Genomic DNA, 17,422 nt, shown 5'->3' with positions numbered 1-17,422 from the left:
AGAGTTATGACTACAGCCTGTTTTTGTAAAAAACCATAACTCTGACTAGGCGCCACGTGGCGCATAATACCTGGTAGTGAAGCTTTATGACTACACATGGTCTAAGAGAGAAAGTGTCACTAACGCACCCGTTGAGAAATCTGAATTAGAAGAGTCTCTCCTTCACCCCAACCATGTGTCATCTACTCCAAATCTTGCATTATGGAAATTTAACTTGATATAAAATAATGATCTAAGTAAGATATTTAGGTATAAAAAAATTTAAAACTTAGGATATTTACTCACAAAGAAAGAAATCGCCACATATCTACATATTGAAAAGAATCAACGTCAAATTCCATCACAATCACATCAACTAAGGTTAAACAGTCTAAAATGACTTATTTATAATTGTACCATCTCTAAAAAGAAGGGATATTTATGATCATTCTGAAACTTTCCTCACATTAAAACACCAACTCACCAACTATTTGTAATTTTCAAAAAACAAATAATGTATTCAAATACAAAATCCTGTATTTAATACGTACGTGTTGTAATTGAAATTAAATATTTCATATAATTTTTATATTATTTATTTCTTTTTCTTTTCGAAATACCAACAAAGCCGGACCACTTAGGTACAATACTTATTGACAAAAATGTTGGTGGACTACAATCAGAGTAGGGGTCGGCCGTACCAAGTTTACAAAATCTTTTAAAGATATACATATGTTAAAATTTCATTTGATCCCTATGAAAATTGACACTAACCTTCTTATGTCGTAGTGAAATTCTTTCTGGTCCCAGCCACGGGAGAAAAGGCTACCCTCACGGTGATCACAGTCAGCAATAAAAACATTTATTCACTCAACTTTGTTTACACACTAAAAACTTTTCTATAAACTTGGCCTACGACACATGTTCGTTATATAAATTTACATATGATGTCACTAATGTTCAAAATGAGATAACACATACCTAGTACACATTTTTCTTAACTATTTATCTTGTCGTTTCTCATTACATATCATTATCTTCAATGCCTTAGGAAAATGTTGTCACATCCATAGGTGGTTTTTTAATGATGGTGTTCGTAAGCTATGGGTGGTTGCAGACCAATTCAGATGTGGGTTGGGTATCTTTTAATGTTTTTGGCATACAAGTTGGCAATGATGCGGAAATTGTATGAGTGTTTGTGGGACGTAACATGTCGGCGACTAAACATGTTTGTGGACATTAATTTGTAGGTTTTATCCCTCCATAAGCTTTTAGATTTATAAAATGGCTAGAGGAGTCTATGTTTTACTTTGTAGAAATTTTTCATATTAAAGGTTCAAGTATACGATGATGCAAGGTATAAACTTGGCCAACGACACATGTTCGTTATATAAATTTACATATGATGTCACTAATGTTCAAAATGAGAACACATACCTAGTACACATTTTTCTTAACTATTTATCTTGTCGTTTCTCACTACATATCATTATCTTCAATCATCATCATCATCATCGTCATCGTACTCAGTATATCCCACCAATAGCAAAGCTATGGTAGGGTCTGAGGAGGGTAAGATGTAGGCAGCCTTACCTCTACCCCATAGGGATAGAGAGGCTGCTTCCGGTGAGACCCCCGGCTCGATAGTAGTTTTACATCAAGCCTTGGACATAAGGCACATAGCACTCAATCATCGGGACACCAGCTGATCGGTGCATGTACCCTTATCTTTCAGCTATCAACGCCACTACATGATGCCTGATTAACCGTCCGTCACTTTTAACGTTATTTTCACGAGATTAGTAAAATAACGTCAAAATTAGTGCAATTTCACTTTTGCCCACCCGAGGGTTCACACATATATACATCATATGTGCGCACCGCAAGCAGGGCTATATCATATCATTATCATTATCTTCAATGCGTTAGGAAAATGTTGCCACATCCATAGGTGGTTTTTTTAATGATGGTGTTCGTAAGCTATGGGTGGTTGTAGACCAATTCAGATGTGGGTTGGGTATCTTTTAATGTTTTTGGCATACAAGTTGGCAATGATGCGGAAATTGTATGAGTGTTTGTGGGACGTAACATGTCGGCGACTAAACATGTTTGTGGACATTAATTTGTAGGTTTTATCCCTCCATAAGCTTTTAGATTTATAAAATGGCTAGAGGAGTCTATGTTTTACTTTGTAGAAATTTTTCATATTAAAGGTTCAAGTATACGATGATGCAAGGTATAAGAGGCATCCAACGACTAGTAAAACATGCTACACTTAATGCGTAGAATACTAGCCAGTGCACATAACCATGGCAACATCTAAATAAACACATAATGCATTCAACTTAAACTCAGACATTTAAAGCAAACCCAGTAGATTTAGTCGTTAGAATTAAGATAATAATGAGCTTTTTAGTATATATTAGTAACTTTCGCTTTGAGCTAACTGTAATGCATATGTTCTGCTTCTCTGAGTTGTGAGTTGTGATGCAGTTTGAAGCGCGCAACTTTAAAGCTAAATACTTTCATATTGAAGTTAATTATATATTTTTATTATTTACTTTCTATTTGAAGCTAATTACAAGTTTTGGTTATTTTGACTTTGATGCTAATTGTATTTTTTTTAGCTCCACTATGAAGTTGATTCGCATGTGAACTAAGTTTATCGATTATGTAAAACCATTCATAAAGATAACAAATATACGTTTTTGTGCCGTTTATAAAAGGTTATGAAAGAAGAGAATATAATTAAAATACAACCTTATCAAATTAATCAACCTTTTACTTTTAAAACTCAACTAATTATTAGGACATTAAAATCAATGTTTTTATAATTCTCCAAATCAAATCATTTAACACACATACCCTTCTCTAGTACAAAACAAAATTCGTCAAATGTAAGAAATAATGAAAAGACAACACGTGTATATTAGTATATGGCATGTATATGATGGCCCAAGGACTCAATACCCATGATGATGATGGTTTGGGATCGCTAAAGCAATTTTTGTTTTAATCCTAAAATATACTAACACTTCTTTTTTGGTAGAAGAACGTCTTTTTGAGGCGTTTCTCGATAACATGAAGGCTTTCTAGTTTTGTGGGAGTCCCATCATACATCTTATGTAGGGCTTGTCAATTTATGACCCATGTATGTTAATATGACACGGTACGAGTTTTAACAGATTTGGGTTTGAGTTTAATATGTTTCATGTCTTAAGCAGGTCACATGTTTAAAACATGTTTAAATAGGTTAAAAACATGTTAACGTGTTAGTAACTTGTGCATATTTTTATTTTAGAAAAATAATTATATATACACTCCCAAAATCCTAAACGAAAAGTCATAATTACAAACGATATTTCACTAATGTCCGCCATAACCTGAAATTATCTTTTTTATGGTGTTATAATTTGCATCTATGGTTTTTTGTTTCAAATATGTTATGTATTTGTCGTCTTTTGTTTCTAGTATGTTATGGATTTGTGTTTTTTTTATTTCAAATATGTTATAAATTATCTATTAATTGAGACTTTTATGTCCGTTTTGAAAATTCTGGTTTCGTTATATATGCATTATTCATTGTGTATTTAAGCAGGTCCCTTAACATGTTTTAACAGGCTAACATGTTACTAAACAAGTTCGTGTTTGAAAAAAGTGACACCGTGTCGTCTTTAGCATAACTAGTCATCGTGTCTTATCTTGTCGTGTCTGACATGTTATGACAACCCTAATCTTATGAAGAGTATGAGATGGCGTTAAGCCACATCTCATATGCAATAAGGGTGTGTTTGTGAAAAGTTTAGCAGTTGTTGAAGCAGTTATTGTTTAATTTTTTCTCAACTATAATTAAATATTTCACATCTTCCACAATGGATGACGACTGTGAGAGGACGTGAGGGTGCAGGCGTGGAAGGTTTAACCGGGTGTGAGGGCACTTCCAAATACCCATAGTCGAGTTGTTAATTTTTAGTGGGAACGAACTAGAATAATCTCAACCTACACGTGAGCTTTTTATAAAATGAAACCCAGCTTTTTATAAAATGAAACCCAAGCACATCCAGTTAAGACTTGAATCTCCACGCCCATTTTAAGAGCAACACCATACATGATTGAATTAACTGTTTTATCATGTATTATACAATATTAAGTGTGTGCATTACATGAGAAAAACGTACATATGAAAATACGTATATGTTTATAATAAAACAAACAACATACGCATTCAAAATATATTTAAACTATTTGAAAAAACTTCCCGTCTACTTTCTTTAATAAATAATAATAGTTTCCGTAATTCCAATTCCTAGTGACCCAAAATGTGTGTCCCAAAACAATACAAAGATAAGAAACCAACCAATGAAAACTTGACAACACATCTACCTTAAACTACACCGGTTTTAATGTTTTCAATGCAACTATTCTCCTTCCCTATCCTCTCCTTTACTTATTCCATTCTTCACCCTCCTTCCATTTTTTACACCTTAAAAATCATATTCCAACATATTTTAATATTCAAAGTATTCTCAAAATGTTGTTTCAAATCGGTCTGCTAAAAGCTCCTGATTTAATAATATTCAACATGATTTATCATATAATGTATTATTATTTATTAATTTATATATCTTTTACAGTCATTGTCTTTCCAACCCTTTATAAAAAACAATAATAATAATTACCACATTTACGATTTCTAGTAGAATTTACTCATTTAGTAAAAGTGAAGTATAAAATACTACTTTTTGTTGCTTACATATATATGGTAAGAAAACATATTATTATGGTAAGTTATAGATGGATAGATGATAATACATACACATAATGCATACATCAAAATAGAAATAAACCTAGGAAAAAACATTCTCATCCTGTGGCTTACTCGTTATCTTGTTAGATCTTCCTAGATTTGCTTTAACTTTTTTTAATTATTCTTTTCCACTTTAAAAGGTAGCCTTATATTGTTTTTAGGGTTTGTGTAAGATGGGTCGAGGAAGAGTGCAGTTGAAGCGGATCGAGAACAAGATTAGCCGACAAGTAACATTCTCCAAACGAAGAACAGGTTTGCTGAAGAAAGCTCATGAGATCTCTGTCTTGTGTGATGCTGATGTCGCTCTCATCGTTTTTTCTACTAAAGGAAAATTGTTTGAGTACTCAACTTACTCCAGGTCAACTACTAATTATCTTCTTCTTCTAATTTTATATATATTTGTTGTTTTAAATTTTTTTGCTTAAAATACATGCAAAACCAACTTCAAGATCAGGCTCTTATTTAACTCAAATCTGTTTATGATTTATTTTAATATTATTTATTTATGTTCTTCTTTTTTGGTTTTACTTTATTAACTTTTGGACTCAAAACCCTAAATCTAAAATAATATTTTTGTGTTGTTTCTTGGGGTTAAATTATTATTTATTTATTTCGTTATTGTGACATAAATCCTTTAGATTTCTTCAGTCGCTAGCTTCTCCTTAATTTCTGCATGTATCCAAATTCTGAAACATCTATGCCAACCACACATGATATAATATATTACTATAAGTGGCTTGGTCCCTTTAACTTTGGATGGATATTGTTAACTTTATTTTCTGGGTAATGTACTGTTTTATTTATTAAAAAATGGTTTTATAAAAAGTTTAATTTGATAATTAGCTGTGATGTTGGAACTTGAAATTTTTCTTGAGCTGTGTGATATACCACTTAATGGCTACTTACATATGACAGCCTTAAAACATTATCGTACTAAAATTTCTTCAAACTGATGAGTTGAAGGTTTTGGAAACATGATCAGCTTTAGTTTTGTTGGTACATAAGTAAGCAAGGAAGACAACCTAGTACTCACAAAGGTTGTGTCTTAGACTAGCTGTAACTGTCTAGCTTATTGCATTCAAACATGAACAAATCAAAGCATAATAAAACCCCCTTTTGATGCAACAAGAAAATGTTAGTTGAAAACGTAATATTATTAAGTGGAATAATGTATAGAAAAAGTTTTTATAACATGTTACTCACTTAAAACACATTTAAAAATACTTTGTTGTTTTAAGAATTGTCATATGAAGTCTTTTACAGTTCATAACTTCATATGAATCTTACTTCAACATCCTTGTTTAGTTCATATGCTAATGGTATATATATAGTCAGTTTGATCAAACTTTCTATAGAATCTAAACATGTTCCAACTTCCAAGTCATTATCATGAGTGAGAAAGTTAAGTGCCATATTGCATAGAAGAAAGTTGTGTTTAAGAAATTGATCATACATATATAGGCCTGTAAACGAACCGAACGTTCGGTAAAATGTTCGTGAATTGTTCGGCGAAAAGTTCGTTTATGTTGGTTTATTTAATAAACGAACGAACATGAGCAAAAAGTTTGTGTTCGTTTAATTAAACGAACGAACATGAACACATGTTCCATTCGTTCATTTATGTTCATGAACATTCGTTTATGCTCGTTAATTTATGTTTGTTTATGTCTGCTTATTTATGTTTGTTTATGTATTAATAAATAGTTAAATATTAATTGGATGAGTTATCTACTTAAAGTTTTATATTTGTTAATTTGTGTTCATTTAAGGGGGTGTTTGGTACAGAGAAAAAGAATGGGAAGAAATGGAAATAGAAATGGGAGAGAAATGGAATTGGAGAGAAATAGAAATGGGTGGAGAATTGACAATCATTTCCTTTGTTTGGTACAATAGAGAAATGGGTGGAGAAACGGGAGCAGAGACGTGATTAGGGTTCCGCCTCGGCATCATCATGGTGGAGAAATGGTGGCTCAGAGACGCGTCGCAACACCGCGAACGGAGTAGAGCGTCATCATCATCGCCGCGCAACATCAACACCGCGATTTAGGGTTCCGCCTCGCAACACCGCCTCGCGATTTAGGGTTTCGTTTTGGCTTAGAGACGCGAACGGACGTGGCTGCGGCGTCGGCCGCCGTGCCGGACGTCGGCATCATCATCACCATCGCCGGTCGGAGCATCATCATCATCATACGCGAACGGAGTAGAGCAGAGACGCGATTTAGAAGCAGAGAGAATTCCATTTCTCTTCCAAATGGAGAGAATTGGATTTCTCTACTTTTTGCCTACACCCAATTCTCAGAGAAAACCAATTCTCCGCCCAATTCTCCGCCTAATTCTCCCAAACAAGAGAAACCTAATTCTCCACCCTCAAATCTCTCTACCAAACACCCCCTAAGTGTTTTCATTTATGTTCTGTTTGTTTATGTTCATATATGTTCATTTATTTTTGTTCAGTTATATTCGTTTAGATTTTAAACAAACGAACACATAACACAAATGTTCATTGTTTAAATAAACGAACATGAACATAAATATTTGTTTGATTAAGTGTTCGTGTTCATTTAAAGTTTAATGAACAAACACGAACATGCCCTTTTTGGTGTTCGTTCAATTCGTTTACGTGATTTCATTATTCACATTGATGAATACATCAGTCTTAATCTCTAGGCTATGCCGATTTTATTTGTGTTAGTTTGTGTTCGTGAACCGTTCGTGAACACATTAATTTCCTTAATGAACAAACACGAACATAAAATAGTGTTCAGTAAGTGTTCGTGAACCGTTTGTGAACACATTATTTCCTTAACTAACGAACACGAACAAGGCCTTGTTCGTATTCGTTCGGTTCATTTACAGCCACACTATACCAGTTCATCTTAGAGATATCTCCAAATAGGGGCTTATCAACTATCAAGTGAAAATAAGTTTTAGTTGTATAAAATAGTTTGGTAAAAGTAGTAATAGTTGTGGATAAAAAGTATTAAAAAAACATCATAAAAGATCACACACAAACATTTATTTGTATCTGGTACATGATTATTGAGAAAGTATGTTTAGGTTTTTGCTTTAAACTTGCTTTTGAAACACACTATGTACTTGATGTTAGTCTAATCGGTCACTTTTCACAAACTTACACAAGATTATACTAAGATTCTTTTTTTATAAAATTGAAGACAGAGTTCTGTCACACATTCAATTTTTGCTTGCTGTTAAAAAATGCATTTTTTTTAAATGAGATATTTCATAAACAAAAGCTAAATTTGAAAATTTAGTTTCTTTTGTGGAAACATATGCATTAGTAACCTTTCATTAATACTCCTTGTAATAATATACAACACACATGGCTGGTTATTTTGAGTTTGCTTTGATATAAGAAACTTTATATTATACATGAATATCAATCAATTCTGTACATTCTTTAAACATATTCATACATTTAACTAAAATATGTATGACATAAAACCCGTTTTGGGATAAATATGCCGCAACAATTATATAAAATGTAAGCAAACTTGTTATAATTATACACTTTATAAGTGTCGAAAGTTTACTTAAAATTAAATAAGAAGCTTTAATTTAAAAAACCAGTTCATAATTAACTCTACTTGATTTTTAAAATTATATAATTCCACTTTTAAAATAAGAACCTTTTAAATCTCTATCGGGGAGGGACGACAAATGAATCCAAAAAAGAGTATCTTTCAGATAAACCCTAAGCCTAAACATTTAGGGCGGGTGTTACGATATAAGATCGGGTATGAGATCGATTAGGTTTCAAAAAAGTTCATGGGTATGAGACATATATGGTATTAACTTAGGTAATATCTAACCCGATTCCTCGAAATATACATATACATATGTAATCAACTGATCTACTCTTTCTAACTTTTCTTGGATAATAAAATTATATAAAGTTAAAATAGTAGAAATTTACAAAATTTGAATATCAATGTATTTTTAACAAACTAACGTATATTCTTGATACCGAAGGGTAATGAGTAATCGGGTACCCTATGAATATGAAACACGGTTTTACAAACGATATGAGACTGAGATGGCTGATACCCATTCTATTGCAGTTCTAGTTAAGGATTCAAGTCCTTTAAGAGTTCAAAGCATAATTTTAAATAATGCATTATATTATTTATTAAAAGATGTTATGTATTCATAGTTTTGTTTATTTTATATCAAATATATATATATATTTGTTGTTTTTCTCTAAAATCTTAATTAAATCTCAAATCAGTTTCATGTCAATCATAATCACAATTAATCATAAAAATCGTCCCCATTAAATGTTTCATGTAATATATCTTATACTATCTTTAAAAATTTAGTCTTAATTAGAAACTTCATTTTCCTTAAGCAAGAATCATATGATGGTTAATGTTGTTATATGTAACTAAATTCATTTTAATACACTTTATATAGTTGGTCTAGATAAATGAAAAATAGTTTAATTTATAATGTATAAGGACTAATTAATATATATATATATATTTATAATTTCATTGTTAATGAATTTTTCAATTACCGTCTTTTTTTCATACCAGTTATATATTTCCGTGTATAAAGTTAGTTTGTTTAGTCGTTCAAAATTTTTTTTTTTACTTTGTTACCTGTTTCGATCAAAAAAGTTATATATTTCTTTACTTTTTTACATATTTCTTTTGAAATTTAGATAGTTTTTTACATTCATTCATAAAGATTTTGTTTGGTGAAATTTGTAGTATATTTAAATCCATCTCCTACAGTTTTATGGAAAAAAGCAAACAAGGCATTGTCATTGTTCTATTGTGTCATCAACATTACATATTGCAGCATAATGAAGTTTGGGGATGATGAAAAAAACCACAAAATAATGTGGCCCACTCGATATATAATGTGATTCACTAGCTTGACGAATAAGGTGTTGGTGATTTTAGTGTCATCAATGTCATCTTAGGAGTTAGGTGCAAAGTGTAAATTAATCATGACTATTCTAACTACGCTATCATGTAACCTCTAAACTTTATTAGGGGAAACCAAAAGGTGGTTCCGAGGACGGCCTCCTTGTTGGGGTCCAAGGGTAAGTTGAATGAACTTGATATGGTAATTTGTTGTTTGATCATCAGTATTAACTATGATCATTAATAGTATTAACTTTGGTCATCAGAATTTGATGATTATGAGTTTATGGCAAACTTAGGATCTTTATTTTTCTTGGAAATTCTCATCTTAAGAAACACTATCTGTCTTGTCAGATTAGAGATTTGTACGGACAAAATACCTTAATCTGAAAGTGGTTACACGATCCACAAGGCCATCTTGTTATTACAAAAGCAAAGAAACCTACATTAGGATTCCCATGACCGAACATAAAAGATATCTTATTGCTCCAATTTTGACACAAGGTTTATAGCTCATAGTGAGATATATCAGGAAAGTTGTTTAATAGCTTATAGTTGGTGAAAGTTTGTATTTAATCAGTAGTAGAAGTGTTCATCTTACATGGAGTTGCATACAGATTCTTACTATTGTATAGTTGAAACATGCAGTATGGAGTCAATTCTTGAGAGGTATGAAAGGTATTCATATGCAGAGAAATTGCTTACTGCTCCTGAAACCGAAACACAGGTATATAAACACATCACTTCTGCTATAAGTTTTTATTCATATACTGTGAATCATAAATAGACCATCCATTTATTTCATATCCAACAAAATGTGTACAGGCAAGCTGGACTCTTGAATCTTCAAAGCTCAAGGCGAAGATAGAAGTTCTCGAGAAAAACATAAGGTAGTCACTTTAATATGTCTTCAGTAGTAATTCTCAAATGATAAGTTGTAAAATATGATTTAGGCACTATGCTGGGGAAGAACTAGAGCAATTAAACCTTAGAGATCTTCAAAATGTGGAGCAACAACTCGAGACGGCTCTTAAGCGTATACGAACAAAGAAGGTAACTAAAAAGTTACTTATCTTATGCTTTCTGGTATATAAGCAATCATATAATTGTTATTTGTCATACTTTAATTTGTGCAGAACCAAGTCATGCATGAGTCCATCTCCGAGCTACATAAAAAGGTAACTCATTTCTGCCAAACATCTTGATAGTATCTTTATATTTGTAATAAGACATGCAAGTTATTTACAATATATAACATGTTTGACGACAGGAGAGGACGTTGCAAGAACGAAACAACTCACTCTCCAAAAAGGTACTAGCTATAGGCTACAGGCTAATTAAGATAATTATTATCTAACTGTTTGAACTTGCCACAGTTGAAAGAGAATGAGAAAAACAGTGAGCAACAAAACTCAAGGTTAGATTTACCTCAGCCGCATTCTATTCCTTCTTTTGGAACCAGCAGGTACATATAATCTTTCTTCTCTTTTTTATGTACGTGGAATAGTAGTTTTTAATCAGTTTCGGCGTTTTCCAGTGGACCGATCATCGGAGCAGCTATGAGAGAGGAGGAATTAGCTCAAACTCATGTGGTATCCACCACTGTGATGCCGCTATGGATGATCCGCCACATTAACCAATAAGATCTAAAAGGCAGTGTGTTTTTAAAGTGGTGAAGTTTGGGTTTGTACAATTATTATGTTTGGTTGCTGATACATAAATACATCAAACACTATCAGTTCTACTATATGATATGTTTAAACACTGCCGATTTGTACTCCCATTCTGGAATATGCATCCGATATGGCCTCAACAATGCTAATAATATTATCAGTCGCATTTCTATCGTTGTGCTTGTGGCGTGAATGTGTTTTTGATACTTTTATTTATAATGGGTCTTCTTTTAGAAGATTTGATGTCAGGTGGTATTGATTGATCAACTTAACCATATCTTTTTCTTGTTTGTGTTCATATATTTCAAAGAAAATTACTGTAGAAAGTTTTGGTCTACAGAGTTTTCAGTAATGTCGTTCGAACAAGTTTTGGTCTAGGGCATTTTTAGCCATGAAGATTGGTTATGTACAGGGCGATTTAGTAACATCGCTATGTCTAATAATGGCATCTAAAGATCAAAACCTTAACTTTCTAGCGACAACTGAAAGTAGCTTAATGATTATCGGAAAAGTTGAAATCGCCTAACCCATAAGCGCCATTACCAATGTTGTTATCTCTACTGCCGTATCAACAAGAAAACAACACAAATTAGTCAATGTTCGACCAAATGTTGCAGAAAAAAAATCTTATAATACATGTTACAAATGTTACTATATATACTAAATATCAATATACCAACCAGTTTACATGATAATTAGGAGTCTACTACATTAATACAGCAGATCCATGTTTCTGCATGTTATTAAATGATAAATATACAGATTAATGTCATCCAATGTTGAAGTACAACATTAACGACTACATATAACCACAAAACACATTAGCCAATGATATATGACACGTAACAGGAGCTTCATTCCTTAGTTTAACAATCACAAGTTCCACCATTAGGGCGACCTTCCCTACAACGAAAAAACAGTTCCTTACTAGGTTGATTTTTATGGTCAGACATGTCGTATAATAATGTATATATACCTTAACCTCTCACAAAGGCGTGCCAGAGCATCAGAACCAGTTCGATAAGCAACATCTTCAATCATAGAAGCATTCCATGGAGTCACAGTGTCTGCAAGCCTAAACTCACACAACTCCTTCAAGGAACACGCGTCTGTAAGTACCGCTGAATGACCGCCACCAGCCGCCAGCTTCCTTACTTCGCCAACACACCTAATTCAAACTCAAAAAAGCATCAAGTCAAGGTCAGGGTCAAAGTCAAAGAAGATAGAAAGAGAAGGGGGGTATATATATTACCAGTCAACTGGAGATGGGTACCAAGCATAAGTGCACTTCTCGTTAGCCGCTTGGCCATAGCTATTATAACCCCACCCATGGATTCTACCATCTTGAGTCGAAACCAGAGTGTGAGAATGGCCACAAGCCACCTGTTTAACGCCATACGGCAGGACCAAAACCGGCATGTTACGGAACATGGTTCCAGAGTCACTGGTCGCCAATGAAAAGTACCCAGTCTGAGGGCCCACTCCTAGTTGACCAGCTTGACAACCACCCCAAGCGTATAAAGCTCCTTTTGCAGTCACAGCACATGTATGCACACCGCCCGAGGCTACCTCCTTCACAAATATCCCATTAAGTGCAACCACACGCCTCGGTATCAACTCTTTGTCCTCTGATTGGAGTGAATAATGCCCAAGTTGGCCCATGTTTCCCAATCCCCAAGTGTAACTGCAATAAGTGAACTAATTATCTGAGTGACATATATAGAACCTATTTTTATCAACAAAACTTCCATTTTGATGCACTTACACCTCTCCGTACTCCGAAGTGGCTGCCGAGTGGTACTCACCACATGAAACTTGGGTAATCTTGACAAGCTCGGGGGCTTCATCAAGGAACTTAGCATATGCGTTTATAACACGCGCCTTCTGAAGCCCTTCACAAGTAACACCTCTCCCAAGTTGACCGTATTCATTGTAACCTAATTAATCACAGTGTGTAACAACTTTCAAAAGGGTTCCAATATAACAGAATTAACAAAAGAAAGTTCAAAAGTTGTTATATATACCCCAAGCTTGGAGTAGACCGTCCTCTGATAGTGCCACAACATGCACAGCACCACATGAAACTTGACGAATAACCTGATTGATTTAACATATATATATATATATCAGCAAAACATAATTAAATACTTTCCTAATTTGTAATGCTTAAGTAGGTATATGTTTACCGTGTCGGGAGAAAATGCTCCCCAGAATACGCGTGGATGATTAGATCCCTGAAAAAATTCAAAGAAAATGAAACTACAAGTATAATATATAGGACCATAAAGTAATTCACTTTTTAACTATTCGAATCCAGAATGCTAAAAGATAGAGCTTTTTACGAATTTGCAAGAATGTTGGTTGGCTTAAAAAAAAGTTAATTCCTTTTATTATTATGTGATCCGTGTTAGTGATTAAACAGAACACGGACCTGATTTTGTCCCCAAACCCAAAGTATTTTAGAAGAGTTTGTCCCATTGCTTTCACGGGGCTCTGCGATAGCAGCAGTACAATGTGCTCCGCAAGACACGGATATCACACGCTCGTTCTGCAATAGTTTCACTTTTTTAGGATGCTTTCTACTCGTTTCGGTTCCGTCCCCTAACTGACCAAACTCATTTGCTCCTAACCAACCATGTACCATGTAACTGAGTTAAGTCAAGTTAACCATAAAAGGAACATGAACATGCTACAAAGTTACCACAAACCGATGATTTTTTTTTTTTTTTGAGAAATTGAAGGATGATTACGGTGGCTAACATATTAAAAAAAGAGTAAAGAAGTGTCTAACATTCTAACCCCAGGTAAAGAGAGACCCGTCAGAGGCAACCGCTGCAGTATGCTCTCGACCACAAGCCACATCTAACCACCGTGAATTGGCTCCTGCAGGACACCCGAAAAGTTCAGGTGGAAGCTGTTTCGGTATCCTTAAGCTTTGTTCTTCACACTTCCGCCCCGTTTGGCCGGACTGATTATAACCCCAAACATAAAGCGCACTCTTGTTCGGGACAAGCGCTGGTCGAGTTTCCCCAAATATTTCATCGATCGCCATTTTAATCCCGCCCCTGATCAACCTAACCATAAACAAAATACTAAATCCATATGCAACAATAATCATTTACAAATTTGCAATCATGTATTCCAACTTTCTTATCAGTTATGATCAAATCAAAAGCCATAAACACGAACACAAATAAAAAATAAAAAAACTAAAATACACCATTATCAAATTGCAAACCAAAAAGATAGGATTTTGAAATACCCTTTTCAATATTTCACAATAAATAACTCAAATTTTCTTAACCCCAACAGAAAAAAAAACCCTATACAAGAGTTTGATAAAAGATAATCATAAACAAAACAACTAAATATATAAGCAATAATAATCATATTACAATCATGCATTCCCATTCTCTTGTCACTTATGGTTAAATCAAAATCCATAAAAATGAACGCAAATAAAATAAAATAAAATAAAAACCTAAAATACACAATTATAAAATTGTAAACCAAAAAGATGGGATCTTTAAATACCCTTTTCAAGATTTCACAACAAATTACTAAAATTTTATTAACCCCAATAAAAAAACCAAACTGGGTATGATCAGAATGAAATTTGAACCTATGCTAACCGAATCTCGAATAAATGATCAAAAATAACTATAAACAAAATCACAAAATCTACATGCAATAATAACTATTTAACAATCATACATCCCCATTCTCTTGCTACTCATGATTAAATCAAAATCCATAAACATAAACACAGATTTTTTAAATAAAAAAAAAACCTAAAACACACAATTATCAAATTGTAAACCAAAAAGGTTGGATTTTTAAATACCCTTTTCAAGATTTCACAATAAACTACTCAAATTTTCTTATTTTCTTAACCCCAACAAAAAAAGCAAACTGGGTATGATCAGAAAATGAAATTTGAGCCTATGCTGATTGAATCTTGAAAAAAGATTGCGTAAAGCAATTACCTTTGACCTGCGAAGATCAGATAAGGATAAGATTTAAACAATGGGGTTGACGAAGAATGAATGGTGAAGGTCCGAAGACCTTGGGGGATTAATAATAATAATAAACGGTTTAATGGATTCGATTGGTGTTGTTGTAATTGTAATGTTTGTATGAATGAATCCTTGATCGGAATGGAATAATGTGTGCCGTTCGAATCCGAAGAATCTTCTAGACCCTTTGGGTTTGGTTTATATTATATTCACATCCCTCTTATTATTTACACTTTAACCCTATCTGCTTTAGATTAATGCTAGTTCAAACCCTGTATTTGGGAAGCAAAAGAAGATGCACGAAACCCGGCCGAAAAAAAAACCCAAAACATTTAAGACGGGTATTCAAGTATGAAACTAGTAACAAAAAAATTCTATGTATTTAACACGGGTATAGTATTACAAGATAAAGTCTAACTAGTAAACTCATTTACTATATAAGAAGACTGAATTTTTTTAATACGTTATATAATATTTAAAATAAAAAAGTTGTATGTTGAAGTTGTTAAAAAGTTTAAATTATTAGAGTTATGGAATTTCTAAATGTTTAATTGAGTATTTAATATCTCAAGTTGATTTTTAGATGAGCTTAAAATTAGATTAGATTAAATTATAGGCAATGAGCTTTTTTAATGGTAATTTTTTCGTGTAACATCATAAAGAGATATTGATGCCTTTCGACATACACATGAATCCTAGAGACAATGAGTAATAAATGCTTAACGAGCATGAGCTCGTATATAAATCATGTTTTTTTTTTATTATTATATATGAAACTAAGATTAATGAAAACTACCAGATAGCTATTTCCATCCCTACCTACACAAAACACATGCAACATGCATAATGCACCATGAAGTATAGGCAACAATAGTTTTTTTAGTGTTCTTCTTTTCCTAAAAAGCAATAAATTTCATTACTCTTGCATTAAGTATCATGAAATATAGACTAATATTTATTAGATAGAATATGTTAGTTATGGCTTATTGCGTAATGATATATTTTGTCTTATAACTTTGGTAGCAAAAATCTCGCTGGAATTTATCTAGGGAATATTTTAAGTTAAGATTAATATTGGCCGGCCAAAAATTGGCTCATTAAAATCCAATACCCTTTATTTTCTTTGTACCTTAAACATAGGAGCAACTTTTGTATAAGAAATAGTGATCGCAAAAATAATAATATATCACTACAACTAAATACCCAAATATATATTATGATATTTGTATTACATTAGAGAACATTAAAATGCAACATTTAAACTAGGTGTGTATAGCTTAAATTCCAATTTGCAAGTTTTTATTATTATTATTTTTTTTAATAACTTACCTCTTATTTAGACAAAATGGTAAAACTCGTCCTTTATGTTTGCTTGAATTTTCATCGGTAGTCCTTTACAAAGATTCTTTATGTTTAAAATATGTATCATGTTTCGTCCTTTCGTCATAACCCAGTTAATTTTTCTTATTAAATCTAGTTATATGGAGGGTAATTTTGTAATTTTAATATTATTTAATATAAATACAGCTAAAAGAATAAATATTTATAAATAATAATAATAATAATAATAATAATAATAAATCTTTTTATCTTTTGTTTTCTCTCTCTCTCATCCATCCCCACCCTCCATCTTCATTCTCTGCATCCACCACCACCATCACCACCACCACCATTACCATCACCTACCATCTTCTCCGGCAACCCTGTATATATACACACAACTCAAACTTGTACATACACCATCTCTCTCTCTAATTTTATTTGTAAACCCTAACTTTATGCTATTTTTGGGGGTATTTAAACCACCACCGCCACCATCTCACCGGCCACTGGAAAACGAACCTGCTAATTGAATCCACTAAAGATGCCAAAGCTTTGATCCCACTGGAACCGATGATGGCGGCGGCGGAAGGGGGTTTTCGACGGCGGAGACATAGGTTTCCGTTTCGCCGTTGCTGGAGTTTTGGTTTTCGCCAACGCCGGCGGTTTGAAGGTAGATTCGATGACAGAATCGAGCAGCGAGAAAAACGGCCACGGCGAGGTGTAATTATCGGAACC

The 17,422-nt window shown here is 33.1% G+C and overlaps 2 protein-coding genes across 3 annotated transcripts; one reads left to right on the top strand and one right to left on the bottom strand.

Moving 5' to 3' along the window:
• The first annotated feature begins 4,958 nt into the window (after positions 1 to 4,958).
• Positions 4,959 to 11,379, top strand: LOC143636013 (agamous-like MADS-box protein FUL-L). Its single transcript, XM_077103708.1, has 8 exons — positions 4,959 to 5,144; positions 10,324 to 10,402; positions 10,501 to 10,565; positions 10,629 to 10,728; positions 10,812 to 10,853; positions 10,946 to 10,987; positions 11,052 to 11,140; positions 11,213 to 11,379. The coding sequence occupies exons 1-8, from the start codon at positions 4,960 to 4,962 to the stop codon at positions 11,316 to 11,318; spliced, it is 708 nt and encodes a 235-aa protein (XP_076959823.1). The 5' UTR covers position 4,959; the 3' UTR covers positions 11,319 to 11,379.
• Positions 11,380 to 11,967: 588 nt separating this feature from the next.
• Positions 11,968 to 15,501, bottom strand: LOC143636071 (ultraviolet-B receptor UVR8-like). Of its 2 annotated transcripts, none has more exons than XM_077103754.1 (9): positions 15,335 to 15,501; positions 14,148 to 14,422; positions 13,780 to 13,973; positions 13,535 to 13,582; positions 13,373 to 13,445; positions 13,114 to 13,285; positions 12,601 to 13,032; positions 12,325 to 12,516; positions 11,968 to 12,251 (listed from the first exon to the last, which is right to left on the bottom strand). In XM_077103754.1, exons 2-9 carry the CDS (start codon positions 14,398 to 14,400, stop codon positions 12,215 to 12,217), a joined length of 1,401 nt encoding a protein of 466 aa, XP_076959869.1. In that variant the 5' UTR covers positions 14,401 to 14,422; positions 15,335 to 15,501; the 3' UTR covers positions 11,968 to 12,214. The 2 variants fall into 2 exon arrangements, with proteins under 2 accessions (XP_076959869.1, XP_076959870.1); XM_077103755.1 differs by having other exon boundaries at positions 11,968 to 12,246.
• Positions 15,502 to 17,422: the final 1,921 nt, after the last annotated feature.

The sequence above is a fragment of the Bidens hawaiensis genome, unplaced genomic scaffold (assembly GCF_021521415.1).
Source record: "Bidens hawaiensis isolate Kalapana, Puna unplaced genomic scaffold, B.hawaiensis_p1.1 tig00007761_1, whole genome shotgun sequence".
NCBI lineage: Eukaryota > Viridiplantae > Streptophyta > Magnoliopsida > Asterales > Asteraceae > Bidens > Bidens hawaiensis.
This window is presented reverse-complemented; position numbering and strand designations above follow the sequence as displayed.

Bases quoted from the DNA above. Each gene is read 5' to 3' on its own strand.
- LOC143636013 (XM_077103708.1), top strand. From the start codon at position 4,960: ATGGGTCGAGGAAGAGTGCAGTTGAAGCGGATCGAGAACAAGATTAGC. The intron at 10,403-10,500 runs GTATATAAACAC...AAATGTGTACAG, and splicing joins CTCCTGAAACCGAAACACAG to GCAAGCTGGACTCTTGAATC. The intron at 10,988-11,051 runs GTACTAGCTATA...AACTTGCCACAG, and splicing joins ACAACTCACTCTCCAAAAAG to TTGAAAGAGAATGAGAAAAA.
- LOC143636071 (XM_077103754.1), bottom strand. From the start codon at position 14,400: ATGGCGATCGATGAAATATTTGGGGAAACTCGACCAGCGCTTGTCCCG. The intron at 13,286-13,372 runs GTATATATAACA...GTGATTAATTAG, and splicing joins CGGTCTACTCCAAGCTTGGG to GTTACAATGAATACGGTCAA. The intron at 12,517-12,600 runs GTAATATATATA...AGTTTGAATTAG, and splicing joins TACCCATCTCCAGTTGACTG to GTGTGTTGGCGAAGTAAGGA.